This window comes from Acinonyx jubatus, chromosome C2 (genome assembly GCF_027475565.1).
Source record: "Acinonyx jubatus isolate Ajub_Pintada_27869175 chromosome C2, VMU_Ajub_asm_v1.0, whole genome shotgun sequence".
Taxonomy (NCBI): domain Eukaryota; kingdom Metazoa; phylum Chordata; class Mammalia; order Carnivora; family Felidae; genus Acinonyx; species Acinonyx jubatus.
Window position 1 is genome coordinate 126353365 of NC_069384.1, and position 23559 is coordinate 126376923.

At 41.3% G+C, this 23559-nt stretch overlaps 2 protein-coding genes across 9 annotated transcripts in view; one reads left to right on the plus strand and one right to left on the minus strand.

The window, feature by feature from the left end:
- The window catches only part of CEP63 (centrosomal protein 63), a 66420-nt gene extending 52551 nt beyond the window's left edge, over positions 1-13869 (minus strand). For 2 of the 8 annotated variants that reach the window (XR_003420948.2, XM_027061800.2), the window contains exons 1-3: positions 13107-13344; positions 4329-4397; positions 3221-3398 (exon numbers count right to left, since the gene is read on the minus strand). Coding sequence is in view for 3 of the 8 variants with exons in the window: in XM_027061800.2 (XP_026917601.1) it covers positions 3221-3398; positions 4329-4397; positions 13107-13267 (408 nt within the window). In the remaining 5 variants the exon portion in view is untranslated. The other 6 variants (XR_008297984.1, XM_027061805.2, XR_008297981.1 and 3 more) reach the window with 5 other exon arrangements.
- On the plus strand, positions 13495-21093 carry ANAPC13 (anaphase promoting complex subunit 13). Its single transcript, XM_015085758.3, has 3 exons — positions 13495-13644; positions 16118-16243; positions 20708-21093. The coding sequence occupies exons 2-3, from the start codon at positions 16145-16147 to the stop codon at positions 20831-20833; spliced, it is 225 nt and encodes a 74-aa protein (XP_014941244.1). The 5' UTR covers positions 13495-13644; positions 16118-16144; the 3' UTR covers positions 20834-21093.
- The last annotated feature ends 2466 nt before the right edge of the window (positions 21094-23559 follow it).

Sequence of the window (23559 nt, forward strand, 5' to 3'; positions counted from 1 at the left end):
CAAACTGGTGCTGCCACTCTGGAAAACAGTATGGAGGTTCCTCAAAAAATTAAACATAGAGCTACCCTACAACCCAGCAATTACAATAGGCATTTATCCAAACGATAAAAAAATGGTGATTTGACAGGGCACATGCACCCTGATGTTTACAGCAGTATTACCAACAATAGCCAAATTATGGAAAGAACCCAAATGTCCATCGACTAATGAATAAATAAAGAAGATGTGGTTTATATATACAATGGAATACTACTTGGCAATGAGAAAGAATGAAATCCTACCATCTGCAGCAACATGGATGGAACTGGAGGGTATTACGCTGAGTGAAATAAGTCAGTCAGAGAGACAGATATCATATGTTTTCATTCATATGTGGAACTTGAGAAACTTAACAGAAGACCATGGGGGAAGGGAAGGGGAAAAAATAGTTACAAACAGAGAGGGAGGGAGGCAAACCATAAGAGACTCTTAACTATAGAGAATTGAGGGTTGCTGGAGGGTTCGTGGGTGGGGGGATATACTAAATGGGTGTTGGGCATTAAGGAAGGCACTTGTTGGGATGAACACTGGATGTTATATGTAAGGGATAAATCACTAAATTCTACTCCTGAAACCATTATTATGCTATATATTAACTAACTTGGATTTAAATAAAATTAAAAACCAAAACCAAAACCAAAACAGCAACCCAATCCCAGGACACCTGGGTGGCTCAGTCAGTTGAGCGTCCAACTCTTGATTTCAGCTCAGGTCATGATTCCAGGTTCATGGGATTGAGCCCCACATCAGGTTCCACACTGAGTGTGGAGTCTGCTTAAGATTCTGTCTCCCTCTGCCCCCTCCCCAGCTTGCCCACACCCTCTCTTAAATAAAAATAAAAATAATAAAAGTAAATAAATTTAAAAAAACAAACAACCCAATCCCAACAGTGTAATCAGAAAACACATAAAGCACTCACTTACAAAATGAATTGTTTATACTAGTATTCCTCCAAGTACCACGCATGCACACACAGGCTGGAGCTGGTCACTACAGCAATCCAGCACAAGATAAGGAGCTTGAGGCAGAATGTGAAGCAATTATGTCACCAAACACACTGTTTAGTGTAACTCGCATTTTTTATGTAGCGAAACGTTCTAAGAAGTAAATGATGCAACGTGCTGATGTCCATTCTGGTAAAAGTTTTGTATCTCAACACGCACCTGTCATTTGGGTAGCACTTGTTCACACCATAGGGCTGCTTCTAAGCCTGTAACTTTCAAACAAATAAGAATGACAAAAACTTAAAGTCCTATTTTCTAACTCTTATATCAAAGCAGATTATAAACACGTTAATACCAACACAATTTCACAGACGAACTCTATGGGATAGATTCTCATTACTAGCATTTGGTAAAAGCACTTTACTTCTAGAAACTTAATCAACTTTCAGCAGCCCAATCAATGAAGCAGTAAATTGACCAGACAGCTACAATTCTAAATTTCTTTTATGTCCCCAGGCCAGAGTTGTAATCTTCAAATCCTTACCATGGAACCTATCCATTCAATCCCTTTAATTTCTTTTTGAGGTACTAAGTAACGGCAATAATGCCCTTGACATCAAAACTAAGCTACAGGAATAAGTTTAAACAGCCTCAGAGTGACTAAATATTCTCAAAATCACACACACAGGAATTTCTTTAATGGGTTTCTCACAAAATAAATGACTTAGATACCTATGTGTACATACGGTGATTTTCTTAGCTAGGAAACCACAATCAATTTAACTTACTAAACAAAACTACTTTTGTTTTGCCCTAGGAGAAATAAAGACGTGGTAGCTAAAGTAGCTTACCAGACAAGGAGCATTGACCCTACCTAAATTACAGTGTTTAAAAAAATCAAATACAATTACCATCCCATATACTTTTTCACCACCTTCTACGTGTTTGCATTAAGTGTAATTTTAAAATACATTCTCAAAGTTCTACCAAATTTTAAAATACATTCCAGCTTAGCAAATGGCTTTCACAGAAAACTGAATTTGACATGGCCAATATTACTCTGTACCGCTCTGACCCAAAGTGCAAATGGCCAACCACTGACAGACTCCCTTGACAAGCATAAACCACTTTATATCAAGCCTAATTCTTTCCTTGTTACGTGAAACATTTCTAAAATACTTTTGATAATTGTCATCAAAAGAATCATAATCTTGGAGCACCTGGGTGGCTCAGGTGGTTGAGCATCCAACTCTGGACTTCAGCTCAGGTTGCAATCTTGCAGTTCATGGGGGTGAGCCCCACACTGGGGGTCTGTGCTGACAGCATGGAGCCTGCTTGGGATTCTCTCTCCCCCATTCTCTCTGCTCCTTCCCCACTCACATGCATGCGCGCTCTCTCTCTCTCTCTCTCTCAAAATAAATAAACATTAAAAAAAAAAAAAAAAAGCATCACAATCTCAGTGTATACCCTCATGGGAGTATTCCTGAATAAACCGAGTAACAGCACTCATACGTGGGTGATCCTGCTGGTGGGAAAATTCATCAGAGTCAGGGTTGGGGCCAGGCCCTTCCTACAACTTTTGCAATCCTTCTCAGATTGACACTCATGCGAGACATTATAGGCATTTCTTGGGCCTAGAAGTGCTTTCTGCTTCCTTTCTAATATTTAATGTTCTTCTTTTTACTGTACCAGCTAAACTATGGAAGTCAATCAACAAACATTATCAAACTTTCCCCCCAAATCACCAATAACTAATGGTGGTGGGATTGCAAGGAATTTTTATTTTCCTCTTTCCTTTCTTTTCCCCTAATTTTCAACAAGGGCAGAGAAAAAAAAACTTTAAGTTTTTTTTAAATGGAACCCAGAGAGGCAAATTATTGAATTCTGGGCTTAACTTTTTTACACTAGTCATACAATGAGGCCAAAAACAACGTTCGCTAAACTCGGTGAATGATAATACAAACATGTAATAGGATGACAGTTATACAAAGATCATGTAACACCCTTTGCACATTCTTTAAGAGGTTATATGCTCTATGTGACCAAAGTAACATGATCCTTGAAATAAATATTAGTATTCTTACATGTTTTCACAATGAATTTTTCTTCTAAAAGAAACCACTGAAGTAATACAGAAACAACACACAAATGCTTTCTTCAACAAATATTTTAGAAATATATTTAATACAAAAGCCAAGGTCAAAATATCAAAAAGAGGAGTGAATCAACGGCTTTACCTCATTGTGTTTCATGTCCAACTGACCCCTAAGAGCCTTCAGTTCTTGTTCACGGATGCCCAAGCAAGTTTCAAGAGCATGTGTCTGCCCTTCCCATTCAGATTTTTTATGAGCCACCATTATGTCAATCTGTTTCATGAGCTCTTGTAGTTCTGCTTCACAGGATGTCAAAAATCCCCTGTAAATAAGATCATATGCCCATGACTTATCCTTCGCATGTAAAAACGTAGCAGACATAAACCCACCTGAGGTGGAACAGTGTCAGTAAAGAAATTATTAGAAGCAAAGAAAAGGACTTCCGAGCTTTTCCTTTTAATGTTCATATTAAGATGATTACTTACTCCACTGCATGTTCTGTCTTCCTCTCATAGCCAACCCTAAAGCCTAAATCGTTTGTTCAAACACGAGATGATGTTTAAGTCTGGCTTGTGAGCGGAGCTTCCATGACCAACAAGTAGCTCTTCTGTAATGTTTTAGGAGAGCTATCAGGAAGAATCCAGGCGAGCTTGTCACATTCTTAGCTAACCAAAATAAAAAGCCTTGGAAGTGAGTAGGCTAGTGGGAAGGTGATAATACAATTTTAAGAGCTGTTTCAAGAAATTCATCGTTGAGCCAGGTTTATTTCAATGATTTCTTCCCGCCTTATTATTAGAAACCTCCTGCAGCCGGCCTTATTATTGTAAACTTGTTGACATCCTTCACAGTTACAGGAGGTGCCGGATATTACAGAGGTAGAAAAAGAAGTAAACATAGATAGGTGCACTGGGTTCAAACAGGTGTCCAGGAATGGCCACAGACAGCTATCATCACTAAGGCTTAAACACTTTTTTAAGCATTTGTTCTTAGTGTACAAAACTGCTGAACTTCTACGTTTGCTTCTGGGGAGGAGAAAACTTAGAGGGGGATGAAAACAAGTAGCCAGCTTCACTGGCTTCACTACTGAGATGAGGCCAACGCCCCAAAGAGAGATGCCGTCCACAAACATGACATGGATCAACTGGGCTTTTGCTCAGCACTTTTGCTTCTGTAGCCAAAGCACAAAATAGAGGGATAACTTGGATACGCTTTTTAAACTCAGTGAGGAGCTTAAGGTCAAAAGCAATCTTACCCTTCATGTCCCTGATTTTGCATTCCTTCCAACAAAGCCTCCATCTCCAAATCCCCTTTGTCTTGGCAACTGGGAAAGCAAAAACAATCAGTCAGGAGAAAATTCATTTTTCAAGTTCTAACATTCCAACTTATAAACCTAAGAATATGAATGAAAACATACAACAACAAATAACAATGAGAAAATGCAGCCACTTCTTAGGATGGGTGTAGAAGCAGTCCAGGAATATCCCTTCAAGAAATATTAGGACCAAATACATTTCAGACTACAAGAAAATGACTTACAATGATCTGAATGCTACTGACAGCCTTCCCACATGATAGAAATCATACCTTATTGTTGCATTCCTGTGAACCAGTTCTGTGCCCCAGAAGGACACTAACAACAAAGCCCCTCACAAAATGAGAGGAAGTAATCAGGGGTCACACACATCAGAGGAAAAGTATACCTTTATTTTTTTAAAAAAAGAGATATTATAAAAAGGTGATATTGGCGTACCTGGGTGGCTCAGCCAGTTAAGCATCTGACTCTCGGTTTCAGCTCAGGTCATGATCTCGGGGTTTGTGAATTTGAGCCCTGCATCAGGTTCTGAGCTGACAGTACAGAGCCTGCTTGGGATTCTCCCTCTCTCTCTCTCTCCTTCCCTCTCTAGCCCTCCTTTTATGCAGGCACACTCTCTCTCTCTCAAAATAAATGAAAAGACTTAAAGAAAAAAAAAAAGAGGTAAAGATCGCTGCCCTTTAAAAAAGAGAGAGACTGATACTATAAAAAGGTTAAATGCCCTGAGCTTGAACTTCTTGGTCTATCAGGAGAGATCCTACCCACCCTTGAAATGGCAGGCCTGTGAGGCTTCCCAGAACACCTTCCCTTCCCTCAAAAGGCAGCCCCACGGGTCCTCCCTCCTCTGTGCTTCCCCCACTGCAAGTCCTTAAGAGCTCTTTCATAGGAGTTACACTACACAGGGAATGAGATGTTTGCACACTTTTTCCTTACTATTTAACCCTTAAGGGCAGAAAATGAATTTTATTCACCTCTGCAGCTCCAGAGCTTAGTGTAGCATTTCAGATGGCAAATGCTAGATGCTTTTGGCTGAACTTATCACAACTCTCCTCCTTTTCCCTATCCCTCTGTGCAACCTGGTCATAGCTGGAGAACTGCAGAGGAGAGTCTAGCAGAGAAGAACGGAAGGAGAAAGAACAGACTGCCATAGAAAGGTAAAGATGCACCATAAAGAAAGGAAGGTGAGAAGGACAGGGGAAAGATTACCCTTAAATTTGGAAGTGCCTGCCAATAAGAAGTACCTGTTGTAGGTTTCTTCACCTCTACAAAACTATTAACCAATGTCAAACCACTTCTCATTCCTGAGGAACTACTTTTTTTCCTTAACCCTTCAAAGGCTCAACCCTGAATTAGTCTTTACGGAATTCTCAAAGGCTGTGGTGGGAGGTTCTGCCCCTTTGTACTAACGCCTCATCTATTATAAAGACAAGAGAAGGGGATTCCTTCATTTAACACAGAATTCAGTGTTGTACTAACCACAGGTACATCATGATGAAAGAAATGGTCCTTTTCAAGGAATTAATAGTCCAGTTTGAGAAAGAAAAAATTAAACCCAAAATGTTCCCCCCGTGTGACAAATGTACCGACAGAGGCGAAAACAGGGTGTCCTGGAGACACAGAGAGGAATGAAAGATTGGAAAATGCAACTACTGCATGTTATTTGCATTCATTTCTAAAGTTACTAGCAGGAGTATTAAACTAACTATTTGTGTACAAATATGGCAGAGAGGGTTTTTCTCCAGTTGGTTTTCCCATTATATTACACCAACATTAAATAAAATAAAAACCTAAAGAAAAAGAACGTCATGTTCTAATCCACTTTCTTTCAAACCATCATATGGTTAATTACAGTATAACTACATTCCATGTTTTATTCCCCTCTGGGGAGCTGAGAGGCAGTGCATAGTTCACATAGCACCATGTAGATGAAAACCCAAGATAATAGCCCTGCTCTGCAACTAGGCAGCTTTGTGTCCTTGGACTTCAGTTTTTGCATCTGTAAAATGAGGGGGTATGAACTATCATCTCCAAGGTTTCATGGGATTCTAATAGCCCATCAAATGTGCACTGTAAGTAGCATGCTCTTGACTACCGTACATGGGTATTTATTAAATCTGTAAGAAAGAGCTATTCCTGGGGAGCCCGGGTGGCTCAGTCAGTTAAGTGTCTGACTTCAATTCAGGTCGTGATCTCACAGTTTGTGAGTTTGAGCCTCGCACTGGGGTCTGTGCTGACTGCTCAGAGCCTGGAGTCTGTTCAGATTCTGTGTTTCCCTCTCTCTACCCCTCCCCTGTTCGCTCATGGGCTCTCTCTCTTTCTCAAAACTAAACATAAAAAAATTTAAAAAAAGGAAAAGAAAGAAAGAGCTATTCCTAAGGACAGTGCTACTACAGTTATTCAAAATTATGATCAGTAAAATTATACTTTTTTAGGTCACATAATTCTTAAACATTAATGTATTAGTAATACACATTTACTAATATACATTAACATTTTCTGGATATTATTAATAACTAACAATATTTATAACAGAAGACAACAGCCATTGAATGCTCAATTGTTCTGTGTTGTATATACAGTCAAATTCATTCTTCACAACGCTCATAAAAGATACTACGACTTTGAGGAAACTGAGGCTATCTTGACTACAGTAAACTACAAATCATAGTCCTAGCATCAAACCTAGGCAGTGCGACTCCCAAGTCCCAACCAATGTGCAGTGTTTATATATTTTACAGTTTCAGATCTAAAAATACCCTCATATCTTCTTTTGCTTTAATAGTGTCTTACTGGCAATAAATGAAACCAAACAAAAAAGTCTGAATACAGGAAAAATGCAAGCTCAACACCATGGACACCAGATGGCAGTAACACAATAATGAAAATAGTCCACATCTGGGAAAACTGCCATTTCAGAAGTAAAAATGGTTTAAGACTAAAACAAAGACATTTCTGTTTTAAAAAAATGGATGATGGTGGAGTGGGGGAACCATCAACCTTCTCTGTGGAAAATAATCTTACTAGTGTGTTTCTTTACCAATACCTTCACCATCTATTTGAATAGCTGCCAAACACCATCAGTTCTCATTCCTTGGGATCAGGTAAACAGCAAGGACCCAGATTTTCTATGGACTTTTCTAATTTGAGTTTCTCATGGCTAGATCACTGATTCCTTGCTAGCCAAACTGAGCTTCATTCAACTCTAGGTACTATGTCACTTTGCTTTCTTCTTTGCCTGTGCCACGTGATAATGATATAAAGTTAGATATTCTTGGTTCATAATATTAAATACCAATTTAATTACTGTTTGATCATCTGCTACTCCTTGCCACTAACATAAAATGCTAAATGTGGTTAAATGGAAACGGTGTAGCTCTACAATGGTCATTTCTGCAGTTAGACCAAGACATCAACAGACATAAGCTATTAATGGTTAACTCTTTTTAAGTTATTAATTACAACTTTTCTTTGGAATAAAGGCTGTTTTAAAGTGGTGAAATCTAGAATAGGAGAGTTAAAGGAAATGCAGGGTGGGAAACAGAGAAAAGACACTTAAAGTCTTAGGGGAAAAAGAATCCACATAGGATAGCTAATAACAGGCACAGCTTTGAAATTCATTAGTATATTGAAATTTAAGAGCTAGAAAGGATCTGAAGGCCTCTTACTTAACCTCTTCATTTTACAATTCAGGAAAAATATTCAGAGTATATGCCCAAGATCAAATTACTCACAAAATGGGACACAGGAAGAAAATAAAACTCCAGATAGAATTATGAATTGATATGTACTAATAAAAGGGTTATGCCTACCCATCACGTCTCATTTAAAGGAGGGTAACAATGCTCTGTCCCTTACCTGTCTTGGTGTTACTATGATTACAAAGACATATGGTTCTGTCAGATTTACTATGGCTGATAAACTGGCTGTTCCAATAAACAATCAATATAACTTATCATTCCTCAGAAAGGTTCCTACTTAAACTTAAGGGAAAAAACACAAAGTATCAAAGAAATTTTCCAAAATAAAAATGAAATTTTAAAACATTGACCAAACTATCACTCAAAGTCCAGAAAGAATAAGAAGAAAGACTGAGAAATCAGAGCAGATAAAGATAAACTTGTACATAGGGAAAATGCCAATAAGCAAAGTCAAAAGATAAATAACAGTATTTGAAAGTTTTATCACAAGGGGTAAATTATCCAATATATAAAAATTTCCTAAAAGTTGAGGGGAAAAAATAATAAATAAATAAATAAAAACCAGACGGGGGAGGAATCTATAGAAAATGGGCAGAAGATATGAACAAGCAGTTCACACAAAAAGAAATGCAAATGACTTTAAACATATGAAAATATCAGCATTATTTTAAATAGCCAAGATAAGGAAGCAGCCCAAGTGTCCAACAATTGATAAAGAAGATGTGGTATGTACACGCAATGGAATATTCAGCCATAAAAAATAATGAAATCTTGCTATTTGCAACAACATGGATGGAGATAGAGAGTATAATGCAAAGCAAAATAAGTCAGAGAAAGATAAATACCATACGATTTCACTCCTATGTTTCAGAAATAAAACAAATGAGCACAGGGATGAGAGAGACAGAGAGAGAGAGAGAGAACAAGAAACACTCTTACCTATACAGAACAAACTGATGGTTACCAGAGGGGACATGGGTGGAGGGATGGGTGAAATAGGTGATGGGGATTAAGGAGGGCACTTGCTGTGATGAGCACCAGGTGTTGTATGGAAGTACCGATCACTAAGGTGTACACCTGAAATTAATGTAACACTGTATGCTAACTGAAATGAAAATAAAAACTTAAGTTAAAACAAAACGTGAAAAGATGTCTCACAAGTAAGAGAAATACAAATTTAAAATACAGGAAGTTATATTTAGATTAACAAAAGCTCAAACGTTTAACAATATACTCTGATACAGCTATGGAAAAACAGGCACTCACATACATGGTAGGCAAATTTGGAACACAGAATGGTATAATTTCTGTAGAGATTTTGGCAATACCTAGCAACTGAGAAATATGTGTTTACCCTTTGACCCAACAATGCCACTTCTAGGAAACTATCCCAAAGACACATTGGCAAAAATACAAAGTCACACATGCACAAGGACACACGGTGCAGCACAATGTGCAATAGTAGGACATAGCACAAAAGCCTATCGAGAGAGAGAGACTAGTTGAATATTCATTCACCAATGGAATGTTATGAAGCTGTCAAAAGGGATAACATACTCCTATGGAAGGATCTACAAGGCATATATTACCAGACGGGGAAAGCAAGTAGATAATGCATTTGTTTTTATCAAAGGATAAATCCAAAGCCAGTAAACATGATACCTATAACAAAGGGAAACAGGGTGGAGAAAAGAGGAATGAAAGCTAAACTTGTCTGGATATCTGTGTTTTATAGGTACTTGTTTTGAGAACTAGCTAATTTGTTACATATATAAAAAAATCCAAATTAAAAAAGGAATATTAAAAATTGGAAACAAAATGAAACAAGTATCAACTAGATATCAAGTTGGCAAACAAACCATATAGCAAATTGTTTCATATGCCTTTAAAATGCAAGTTTTACTGTACATAGCCCAAGCGGGATATATATTAAAGATAAAAAAGAACTGCAAAGAAATCCTAAACACTATTAGGAATCACATGGTTAATAATAAAATTGGTATCATTAACTTAAAACCAGTATGTAGAATATAGGATAAAGAAAAAAGGTAATTATGTTAACCTAATGTGGTTCTAAGATTTTCAGCAAGACAAAAAGACACACATATAAGAACAAATACAAAAAAACCCTAAAATGTAAATAATCAGTGTGAATTCTGTATATTTGTTTTAAAAAATGTATTTCTGGGGTGCCTGGGTGCTCAGTCATTTAAGCATCTGACTTCAGCTCAGGTCATGATCTCACAGTTCGTGAGTTTGAGCCCCGCATCGGGCTCTGTGCTGACAGCTCAGAGCCTGGAGCCTCCTTCAGATTCTCCCTCTCTCTCTGCCCCTCTTTCACGTGTGTGTGCGCACGCATGCACACACACACACACACGCGTGCATGCTCTCCCTCTCTCAAAAATTCATATTTAAAAAATAATAAATGATAATAAGTGTATTTTCTAACTCTGGCCATTGTAAATCCTAGAGCCATTGACCAAACTAGCAGCAAGAGCACCCAGGCTGTGGTCTCTAAATACCATCTTCCACTCAAAGGAACCAGGTCTTTTTGGTAGCCATTAATGTATAAATGAGAGAGGAACATGCTTTTACCAGAAAAAAGGGAATTATCAAAGGCTACTAGTCATATCAAGGTGGACAGGAGCCAACTTATAGGAGATGCCACTACCCAAAGGTAGGAAAATTTGGGTATTAAAAAACAAAAAACAAAATTGCAGTAAGTTGAAACAGTTTAAATATATTCAAGTCCATGATGATTTTTTAAAAAAATGCAAAAACCCTCATGGTTACCTTTGGAGGTTGGTAGGCCACCAACTCATTACTGTAGTCTGAAAATAGAGGGAAAGAATTAAGCATTTTTCTTGCCTTTCCTGTACAAACTACATTTCAAATAGCTGATGGTAGTCAAATGGCTGGTGGGGGAGAGCTGTTCTTCATAAAAGATTTCCAGCTAATAAACACTGAAGGAATGAGAGAATTAGAATATCAGCATTCTGCAATCCCTAATGCAATAATGGATACAGGCAATCTAGATCCATGAAAAGATTTCCCCATTAAGTGAAAAGCTCATAGGGAATTTCACGATGGATGGATTGGGCTAACAATACCTGAACGCATTACACTGCTCAATCTTAACACAAGAGAGACAACTCAGGCATTTCATGCCTCTCTGATAATTAATGCAATAGATTGTCTACTGCACCACCTAGGAAATCTTCTTACCCCCACCACCCTGACCCCCCCCCAAAAAAAAAATTGAGGTTGAATCTAATCTTCCAGTGTTATTCAACAGAATTTTCTGTGATTATTGAAATATTTTATGTTTACACCATTCCAAGGTTAGCCACCAGGCACTTGTGACTATTGGGCATTTAAAATGTGGATAATGAAACTAGGGAACTGAATTTTTAATTTGATTTCATTTTAATTAATTTAAATACCTGGCTGGTGGCTACTATACTGGACCATGTGATTCTAAATCTAACTACTGGTTTAAAGGAAATAAAGGGATGTACATGTTAAAGGATGTCATGCGGATACAATCAGTTAACTCTAGACTATTATGGGGAGAAAGGGACATGAGGGAACTGCTCTATTAAAAAAGATTTAAATGATGTATCAACCAAATGCAACATGTGGATCTCTATGAGATTTTGATCCAAACAAACTAATTGTAAACAGTCATTTCAGGGACAGTTGGAAAAAACAACCCAAACTGAATACTGACATCGTGGTACTTTTATAAATTTTCACAGGTATGATGACACTATTGTGGTTTTATAAAACCAAAAAAGCACATTTAACTTTCAGAGGGAAAAAAAAAAAAACATAAAAATAAATTCGATCCCTGCAACCACTGTTCATGTTGGCTGCAGATGAATTTCAAATCAAGTTGACTTTTTTTTTTTTTTAAGTAGCGATCTCTAATAGAGTGGATTACTGATGCTGTCTCAACTGGCCACCACTACTACATAAATGAAAATGGGAAGGGCAAAGCAAAAGTCCACCTTCTAATGGGAGAAAAATGGCCTCAGTACAATTAAGATACATTTATTACAAATAATTTGTAAAACCTGAATCTACATACATTTTTAAAGGACGGTGTGTCTAAATGTTTATAAATCTCTACTCATTTCACTTTTTTTCTAACCCATTTTAATTTCATTTTTACTCTACTGATCACTGATAATGATATAAAGGGTAAGAAGCTGATACAAATCTAAAGGCGGTACTGCATTTCAAATAAGAGAATACACTTTATTAAACTACAGCTATAAGTTTAAATATAAATATCTGAAAGTTACATGTAGTTGATGATCCTTACTAGGACTTCCTCTCCATAGCTATAAAATGAAATGCAAGCATGTGGGTAACTATAACAGCAGTGCACCTACCCTACAGTACTGCTTTATTAAAGGAATAAAATAACTTAATGAATCTGATGTAAGGCTCAACGAGAACTACTTTGTGGAAATAAGTGCACTCTAACTATAAATGAAGATTAGTCACTACCAGCAGACTCGTTTTTACTCTCTGATGTTGTAAGGGACGTAAAAAAAAAAAAACCATTGAGCTTGAATTTCCTGTCTTCAAGTATCTTCAAGATTGAAGTACTCCTAAGGAACTGTCCCTTTTAAACCCTCACTCTAAGATATGATTATTTCCCACCCCTGATTTGTTTGGAGCAATTTATAACTTCAGTCCTTCACGATTTCTGTCACATTCCCGTACCTCCTGTGCTGACATTAACTTACTTCAAAAACTGCTTAAGTCCCCCCCCCCCCCCCCCCATTAGAGAACCGGCATCAGGTGCCGTCAAGGGCCTGTCACAACAATGCTGGGAAGCTAACCAGGTACTGCAGCCTAGGCGGGAGGGCTGTGCCGGCGGTTCCTCCTCTGCAGAGGAAGAGCGGCACGCAGCTGGCTCCGCCACGGAAGACGAGGGCTCGGCGGAAGCTCGCCCCCCACCCCCCGGCCGCCCTCCCGCCGGCCTGGCCTCGGGGGAGGGGCTGACAACCTGGCTGGCCCGGACGGTGTGCCGGGCAGGGCCATATTCGCCTTCGCGGGTCCGCACAGCACACGAAGCGAGGCGGACGGGCGGGGCGCCGCAGCGGACCCCGGCCGGCGAAGGCGGGGCTGGTGGCCTGCGGGCTGCTGCGGAGGCCAGCCCCGGGCCATACGGCCGCGCAGCCCGCGGCGCCACCACAGCCAGAGCTGCCTCCGGGCTAGGACACGCCCGCCCCTCGCCCGTCGTACAAGCGCACAAGCAGTTACCGGGCCGCCGCGAGCGCGCCCCCGAGCCTTCCCGCCGTTACCTCCGGCCGGGGGCGCGCACGCGCGTCTCCGCCGACCCGACGTCCAGCCTCCGCTGTCTCCACGTTCGTCCCGCCCACTGCCCGCTCGCTTTTGAATCGAAGCTGCGTCCTCCCAGACCTCCCCTCCGCGCAAACAAATGGGCTCACCCACATCCGGGAGTCGGAGCGAAAAGGGCTTGGGTCACGTGATGCTGAGGGTGGGGTCTGGTAGAAGCGGGTGCGGCGCTGGGTCCCTCGCGGGTAAGACTTTCTTGCGCCCCTAGTCTGCAGGGACGCCGACGCGTTGCTTCCTCAGCGTCGCCCTTTCCCCATTCCCGTGGGTGGAGGCCGATGGCTTCATTTCATCCTCACAATCACTTTCCCCGGTGCACGCCGTGGGCGGGTGGAAAGGCACTTCCGTGGCGGTTCTGGGCCTCCCCCGCTTCCACATTTGGTGTATCCATCTTGGAGCCGGAAGCCGGGACTGTTGAGCCGCCCCACGCTTCTTACGGATGGTGGTGGCCTGCGAGGGTCATTTCTAGTAAGGGCGAAAAGGCTGTCCCACTTAGATCTTGTTAATTACTTGTTCCCAGAGCGATGAAGTGCAATGATGAGATAAAACGTGCCCCTGCTCCGGGGATCGGACGCACCGAGGGTCTGGGAAAACCATGTAATGAGCAGTGTGACAAGCTCCTGCGGGACACGACCTGGGAGCCAAGTTTTTTAGACTGACTAGGGGTTAGCTGGAAACAAAGGGATTGTAAAGAGCGTTCCAGGCATTGGGACTGTTAAATGTGTAAGAAAAGTTTGCTCAGGAAGGTAGTAGTGGTTCATTCTGTCGAGTGTGGCAAATGCTTGGGACAGCGGGCCTTGTGTGGGACATTGCGTATCTACGATGCTTTCCACTCTTCCAGCCCCTGAAGAGTGAAGGCACATTAGCGTCTGACTCTGGAAATGGGATGTTGACCAGATGAGCTGATCCCAGTGTTGACTTTGGAAGGAAAAGTAGGCGTTAGTGATGGGGGAAAAAAGGCTTTTACGTGCAAAGTCTGGAAAGTGTGGCAGGGTTAGTGGTGTTTCCAAGAGGGACGGCTAAAAAAAGATTGAGGCGAAATTTGGGAAAGATGTGCTGAGTCTTGCTGCAAAATTTACACATATTAATTGGAGACAAGGATACCTGGCAAACTGTTGGAAAGACTACCTAACCTGTTAGGTGGATCCTAAGGACAAGAAGGAAACGTTCAAGGGCAGAATGCCTGCTAAAGGTAGAGTGATTTGAAAAACACTTCACAGAAAGTCACACAATCTATGTGTGACTGGGAAAATTAACTAGTTCTGATCAACTAGAGAAATGAGGGTATCCCAGGGGACAGCAGCAGCAAGGGCAAAGGAATGGCAGCAGGAAAAGGGGCTCTTACAGGACAGGGATTCCAAAAATATAACTGGAACTGTATGTAAATTTCCTAAAGTCAATATCCTTATACTTGCTTTGAGTTATCTACTGGGTAGTACTGAGTTAATTCTTGAGTGAAACATCAAGGCATCATCTGTTTCACTGAAGACAGAACTAGCTGGATACCTTCTGCTTCAGTTTTGCCTGGATCTTTACCATGAGGTCAAAAACTCTTATCCCACCCAACTTGTGTAATTACTACCTAGGCATTAGGGCTATCTTGCAGTCATGCTGTTGGGGACAAGCACAGACCTGTCTGGAGGAGTTGGAGTCCACCCCGAAAGATTGTTCCTTGTGTGAATGTTCATAGCCTCAGAAACTAGGAGTGACTGGAAGTGCCTTTGGTGCCATTGGCTTCCAGGCCATCAGGATGGCTACTTTGTGGCAGGAAGCACAGTAGGGTGATAACCCATAATGAAGAAGCAGAGCCCAAACTTGGAAACAGGGAAACCAGAGGTTTTCTCCATGCTGGCTGCAGCTGTTTAGGAGAAAAATGGAGAATCGGCTATGGCCAAGGAGCTAAGTAACATCTTGACCACTTGGTCCAGGCATTGAAGGGAGTACAGCATTAAAAAATCAGGAAGGAACCCCAAAGGAAAGCAGAAATGGGCAGCATGGGGTCCTGCTACTCTTGTTCACCTGGTGGTGCTCCTTTCAGAACTCTGGTTGGGCACTGTTTTAAGAAGGGAGGCAGTTTTCCTTTACAAACTCAGCTGAGGATTTCTGTCAGATCTGTAGTTGGTTACTTTGTGTGGCCCAGTTCAGTATCTCAGTGTGTTCATTTAGCTCCTGTGCCTAAGGATGCTAATATTAGAGCCAAGGCAGGTGGAGACTTGTAGAAATATTTCAGGAAAAGGCTAAAGGGGACAGAGAGGAGATTTGGTTATGAATCAGGGATTCATCAAAGGCATCCCGAACAGGGAAAGGTGAACATGCATATTAGGAGAGAAAAGCTACATTCTAGATATACCGTGGCCTTGTACACAAGGTCACACTGTCACACTGGTCTGTCAACTGAGCTATATCTGATTTCTGTCCTATATATGCTATAAAGCATCCTTCAGCAGCGGGGAGGGCTGGGAGCGGGAGGCAGAACGGAGAGACTGTGATCTTATAAATAAGTTGTCACCTGACCCAAATGAGAAGATGAGTCTTTCCCATTTCCCAGGGTGATGTTACACCAAAAGACACATCCAGGCTAAAAAGCCTGGGGAGTCCTGGTGCTAGATTATATCATCCCTTCAGCCTTCATGTTTAAGAAGTCACCTCTTTGGCTTATAGATCTGACAAGATCAAAGCTGCAGGAGAATGGACAGTGAGGTACAGAGAGATGGAAGGATCTTGGATTTGATTGACGATGCCTGGCGAGAAGACAAGCTGCCGTATGAGGATGTTGCAATACCACTGGTAGGCTATAATTTGTGCCAGCGATGGTGGCTTAGACGTATGATCTGGAGTGTGCTAGTAGATGTAGGATATCAATGGACAAATAAAACAGTAGGGCAAAGAAATGAAAGCTGTGGACTCCTCTAACTCTAGAAGACCCTGGATAGCTTGACCTTTTTATTTGTAGAGAAATGTGGTTCAGAGAGCTGATATGAGGAGTTCAGTTAGGGGTCACACCAGGACTGGAACCCAAGCCTTCTGAGCCGCATTCTGTCCACTGCACCAAAGCTAGTAAACCAGATAATGAGACCTTAATGCACAAGATGGAGTGGAACACAAAGCAGTGGCATTTACTCTGTATTTCCTACTTGTCTACCTGTGGTTGATCGATTGACATCTTTAGAGACACACTCTTGAAATACACACCTATCCTAGGTTTCCTGGAAAATGTTTGAAAGACACCTGGCTTTTTTGCATTTAGACCAAAAGGGCCCTGTGATACTCTTTTCTTTCCTGATCTCTGGAGAACTGTCCTGCAAGGAGTTTGTTGAACCTCATGTAATAATAAATGATCTAAAAGTTTTTGCGTTTGTAAGGGCACCTGCATGGCTCAGTTGATTAAGCGTCCGACTCTTGATTTTGGTTCAGGTCATGATCTCACAGTTCATAGAATCAAGTCCCATGTTGGGATTCTCTCTCTCCCTTGCACTCTGCCCCTCCCCCACTCACAAGCACTCTCTTGCTCTCAAATAAACATTTTTAAAAAATAAAACATAAAAGTTTTGCATTTATAAATGTTTATTTAAAATCCTATGTATGTCATAGAGGCCTAACAAAAAACAAAGAGAACAGGCTCTGGGAACTTTTTCTGTAGAGCACGCCAAGTGCCTTGAGAGGAGCTGTTAATGAAATACAGCTTACAAGTAGACTGCTACTACTGTTGACCAACAAATAAACTTAAGCTCACCTACATTTTCATTTAAGGTTAAGAGATGATAATATGTTCAATGAATAATACACATATTAAATATAAGTCACAGCTTAGTTCAAGTTTAGAAAAATAGTCAAAAGAGAGTGCATAATGAGAATTATAGCTGTCACTTACTCAATACCAGTTTTATGCCTTGGACCGAGGTTGAGATTTCATGTATGTTATCTCTAACCCTTGAAACACCCTTGCAAGAGTAGTAGTGTTATCCCTATTTTACAGTAAGGAAATAGGATCAGAGAGGGGAACTTGTCCAAAGCCCGACAGCTGGTAAGTTGGGACTTCCTACCTAGGTCTGTGTGAAGGCTGCAGATCCTGTCTTATAAACTTTTGTTTTTTCATTCGACAAGCATTTTTTTGAAGCCTACTGTATGCCATAAGACTATGTGAACGTCAGATATAGTTCTTGCCCCTGGGGTGCTAGAGAGGCAACATGCATAAATAATTACAATAAGTGTTATAAATGGGTTGTAAACAGCTACATAGGATAGGAAGTGGCTGATTGCCCATTCAGCATCAGGAAGGGCTTTAGAGAGAATATAATATTTAGGCTGGTCATAAGGGAGGGCCAGAAATTTAGTGGGGATAGACGAGGGCACTCCAACAGAGGGGACAGAAGTTCACAGGCTCAGAGTTTTGAAGGCTTGAGATGGTGAGACATTCACTGTGGATGGAGAAAATATTTGTCATCTAAGGTAGGCAGAAAAGATGGGCTTGGACCAAATTTTGAGAGGAGTATTTGATGCGATGCTTCAACCTCATTCTGAGGTTGAGTGGTCTTCAAAATAGAAATCTGCCATGCTCAAATTTGAGTTTTGGAAAATCAGTTCAGCAGTGTTGTTAGAGGATGTGTGACATGGAGAAGAGGGCAAATGACTGGGCAGAGGGACCAGTAAGGAAGTGATTGCAGTAGTGTATCAGCAGGGGAGGAGGGCCTGAACAAAGGCATGACACTGGAGGGGAGCTGGTTAATTCTGGACAGGCTCATGGCAGGATTTGGGGACCGCTGCTGTGGAAGGGGTTGAGGGAGAGAAATTTCCATGCTAACATCCAGGCTGTAGCCTAGCCTGTTTGCGAATCTGTGTCTTTTCCTGTGTCTTGTGATTCTGAGGCAGTGTGTGTACTGGTTAGCTTTTGTTGCTGCCTAACAAATCTCCCCCAAACAGAGTGGCTTGAAACAATAGCCGTTTATCTCATGATTTTGTGGCTGGGCTCAGAGGGTCTTCCAGTCCTTGCCAGCTTGATCCCTGCTGGATCTGCTTGTGCTCTGCAGTCAGCCAGCAGGCCAGCTGGAGGCTGGGTTATCGGGAGACTTGTCACATAATCTGGTAGGTAGCAGGTCGTCAGCTGGGATGGCAAGGTGCTTAGGCCCAAGTCTCATTATCCAGCAGACTAGCCTAGACTGCACATGGCTGTCTCGGGGTTCCAAGAGCAGCAGGAGACCAACAGTGAGACTGCCTGGAGCTCAGGCTGACAGCGAGCCCACTGACACTGCAGCTGCTCTGTGTTAGCCAAAGTAAGGCACTTGGCCAGTCCCAATCTGAAACCGGGGGAAGAGGACTCTGCCTTTTCATAAGAGTAGCTGCCAAGAATCGAGGCCATTTTGCAGTATACCATATAATTGATGGTTGGGTTTATGATACCTCAGGATACTGTGCATTTGTTTTCCAAGCACATACGCTTTTTTTTTTTTTTAACCTTGGCATTCATTGCAAGAGACAGTAGTGACCAAATGAAACACACTTTTTCAGAACATATACCACGAATAAGGTGAAATTAAGTAAAGTTGCTTGTCTGCCAATCACATAATTCATTAGCAAAGGACTTGTTTATGCTTTGTCAGCTATAAATAATTATTGAAAACAAACTTTCTCTTTAAGTTTGAATGTATCATTGTGTTACAGTAAATGATAGTTCTTTGCAGTTTGTACAGATGTGTTTGAATCTCAGTATTATGTTGTATGTTGTAAAACAAGATGTATGTGGTTCAGATAATACTCGTACAAACTGTAAGTAAATCATGTTATATATATTGAATTATTTTATTTTATTTTTACAAATTTTTAAAAATGTTTTTATTTATTTTTGAGACAGAGAGAGACACAGAGCATGAGCAGGGGAGGGGCAGAGAGAGGGGGAGACACAGAATCTGAAGCAGGTTCCAGGCTCTGAGCTGTCAGCACAGAGCCCGACACAGGGCTCAAACTCATGGATGGTGAGACCATGACCTGAGCTGGTTGGGTGCTCAACTGACTGAGCCACCCAGGGGCCCCACTATTTTGAATAATTATAAAGGATAAAAACATTACTATATTCATATACTGCAAAATGGAATTCAGTGGGAAATCCTAAGTCTCAGTATCGGGTAACACTTTGCTGCCCCCCCTCAAAAGGTGTAAATTCGGGTAATTAAAAAGACATATATTGGTGTCAGTGAACTCTGGTACAAAGCAAAATCCTGGTAGTAATAAATTTAAATTTAAATTTAAACTACAAGGAAACAATCAAAAGTTCTCAACACATACAAAAATATGGTTAACTATGTGAGGTGATGGATGTGTTAACTAACCTTATTGCAATAATCATTTCATAATACATACATGTATCAAATCATCATGTCATATACCTCAAACTTATACAGTGTTACATGTAAATTAAATCTCATGCTGAAAAATCTATATGTCAGATTCTATACTAAGTGTGGCCCATGATTTACCATTCTAAGAAAATTGCTGGCCGGATATGAACTGGTCATTTGCAGGATTTATGTTGCTATGCTCCATCACTAGAGGGAAGTCTCACCTATCATGTTACATTTTCAGTGCTTGCCACTTAATAATAATATGAGCATGTTGGGGACAGGATAGTTTGTTTTGTTTTATCTTAATACATTTCTTGTGCTTAAGGAATATTCCAGAAAATGTGGTATTCTATTAAAGCAGCCTCCCCAGAAAAGAGTCAGTAGGGGTTCTTTTCAGTGATCCTAGCCACTAGTAATAACAGCAGCTATTTCTTGAGCATTGGATGGCCCCCACAGTGGTGAGCACTTGATCTCATTTACTTGATCTCATTTGGTCTTCATAGCTATCCTATGAGGTGATGGCTCCTTTTTCCTCCCATTGCCAAAGAGAAAACAAAGGCTCTAGGAGTTTGAATACCTTGCCCAGGTAACCCAGCAAAGGGTGGAATTGTGGGCTTGGATCCCAGTGGCTTCCAAAAGCCTGTGCTCTCATCCTTCTGCCACCACTGCCTCTTGCACAAGCGCCAGAGTCATGGTGCTGCCGTTCCCTGCTACAGACATCAGGGCACATGTGAGCGATACATGTGATATTTCCTCACGTTTTTTTATCCTAGTTCTTTCTTTACGATACATTTCTGTCAATTATGCTGCCTGTTTCTAAGAACGCACAGGTTTTAATTCTAAGTACTCTTGAGTTTTAAGGGGCTTATTAATGCAGAATATACCAGCGTTCTGAATGTCCATTGTACCGTTTCAGAATGAGCTTCCTGAACCTGAACAGGACAACGGTGGCACCACAGAATCTGTTAAAGAGCAAGAAATGAAGTGGACCGACTTGGCCTTACAGTACCTCCATGAGAACGTTCCCCCTGTAGGAAACTAACACCTGGCTCCCTTTTCATGGATGGATTTTTTTTAGAATACATAGGGGCACTAAGGTAGCTCAGCGGTTAAACATCCAACTCTTGATTTCAGCTTAGGTCATGATCTCACCGTTTTTGAGATAGAGCTTTGTATCGGACTCCATGCTAACGGTGTGGAGTCTGCTTGGGATTCTCTCCCTCTCTCTCTGCCTCTTCCCCGGGTGCACACATGCACGCGCGCTCTCTCTCTAAAATAAATAAAAATTTAAAAAATTAAAAACTACATATTTTCTTTCATTCTCCTAATTCAGATTTTGAAGTGATAAAGCTACACTCAAAAATGTACACCCACTTAGTTTGTGGAAGCAAAGTGCAATGTGAAAATACTTAACAGAATGAGAAACAGATTTCTCAGGAATGCAGAATATTTGGCCCTTGAACCGAAAGTTCTTCATTCACTAGCTTGTGTTTGAATGTAAGTAGTTCAACATTTGCCTTTAACTCTGATTTTGCTCTACTCAGAGTTTAACACATGCCAACTACTTACACGTGTCCTGTGACACAGGTGATTAAAAACACAAGAGGGATGGGCAAAGACAGGAAGCCAGACGTAAGGAGAGTGTTAACTTGTCCTGTGCCTCCCTCTGAGAGGCAGTCTGAGCAATGGCCTGTAGCACCTGCAGGTGGAACGCATGTCTAGATGATCCTATTGGCTGATTGGTGGGATTCCTAAGATTCCCCATGGCATTTTCAAACTTTGGGTAAGTTTATAGATTAAAGGTTATCTGGCAGGTATCTCTGCTCTCCCTACTAGTTAACTTGGTGCCACTGGAAAGGACCTTTGGCAAACCGGACCACTAGTGTTACCCAGTAACAAGATTTCGTATTTTCTAAGAGTCCTTTCAGATACAATGGAAACACCACAAAGTCCATGTTCAGCTACACTTTTGTATAAGAACTCGTGTTGTGAAAAACATATCCATGGACATTTGTCTCCTGTCATTATGCTTCTGTTGAGTGGTGTTTCTTATTTTCTTACCCAGGTTGTGAACTGTAGAAAGAGCCCCTGGCTTATATTTCTGTATCCCTCTTTCAAAAACTAGAAACACTAGGGGCGCTTGGGTGGCCCACTTGGTTAAGCGTCCAACTTTGGCACAGGTCATGATCTCACAGTTCATGGGTTCAAGCCCCACACTGGGCTCTGTGCTGATGGCTTAGAGCCAGAGCCTGCTTTGGATTCTATGTGTCTCTGTCTGCCACTCACCCACTTACACTCTGTCTCTCAAAAACAAATAAATGTTTAAAAAAAAGTCTCTCATTTTTTTTATGGGGTCTTTCTGTTTACCTAGCTTTTGGGAAGAAATATGTCAGAAATGGCTCTAGGGTTTCCATCAGAAACAGTTGTAGCAACCCTCCTGTAATCCAAATACATCCAGGCTAATTCCCTGTGCATCAGTGTCTTGCCTAGAAGTCTTTCATCTCAGAATAAAGACCCCAAGTCATCGGTCCGTCAATAATGAAAGACAACCCAATAGAAAAGAGAATTACAATGTTTAGAAAAAATTTATACTAAGAGAAAAGTTTTTCAAAAACTTGGAAGTACGTAGACTGCCACAGTTCTTCCAGATTCTAATTAAAAGGGTTATACTATAACTCTACTTGAGGTATGTGATACCAAAGACACTGCCATCTAGGAACCCCTCGGATGTTCATAGGAATCCAGCTTTTCCCGGGAATGCTGGTAGGCCAGTAAAACAAGAAAGCTGTCTTGATTTCCATTGAATCAGATTGTGATGCCTGTAAAATAGAGAGCTGTTGATATATCTGCTTGACCTCCACCCTCACCTGAGAGCTGTCTGCCAAGTTTGATCTGTGATGTGGTGCCAGAACTACGGGTCATTGTGTGGAGTTAGGTGACCAATCCAGAGCCCATCGGATTGTCACCTGAGGCTCTGGAATCTGCCTATCTAGGACTGGCTTGAGGAAGATGGCCACAAGAGATGCTAGGTGGCTGCTGTAGGTTGGCTTTTCAAGCAAATGTACCAGAACACCTGAACAGGAAAGTCTGGGAGTGCCTGGGTGGCTCAGTTGGTTAAGCTCAGGTCATGATCTCACAGTCCGTGAGTTCAAGCCCCCACTGGACTCTACTGACAGCTCAGAGCCTGCAGCCTGCTTCGGATTCTGTGTCTCCCTCTCTCTCTGCCCCTCCCCTGCTCATGCTCTGTCTCTGCCTCTCAAAAATAATAAATAAGCATTAAAAAATTAAAAAAAAAAAAAGGGAAAGTCTGCAGAGCAAGGCCTGAGAGGCTATGTTCGTGTGGCTTTCCAGTTCAAATCAGTGCATTGCTCTCTTCTGTAAAAGGGACCTCACGTGGCTCCTGCCTTTTTTAGTGGGGGAAACAAGCATTAAACCAAGAGTTATACAAATCTATGCTTTTAAATTGTGACATGCTAGGAAGGGAGAAAAGGATGTCACTTAGGCTGGGTACCTAGAAGCAAAGCCTGAGGCACAGTTTCTTGTGTAGGGGATCTACTGAGGTTGTGATATCAGGAGGGGCTCGAGAGGGAAACAGGATAGAGCAGAGGAAAAAGCTGAGCAAAGATATAGCCTCACGCTTCAGTCTAGCCTCAGCCAGGTTCCACAGGTGCTATGCAATGTGATGTCACCAAGAGTTTTCCCACTTTGAGGCAAGGGGCTGGGCCTTTGTATTCAATGGGCAGTGTGCAGTCATTGGTCTTGCCCCTC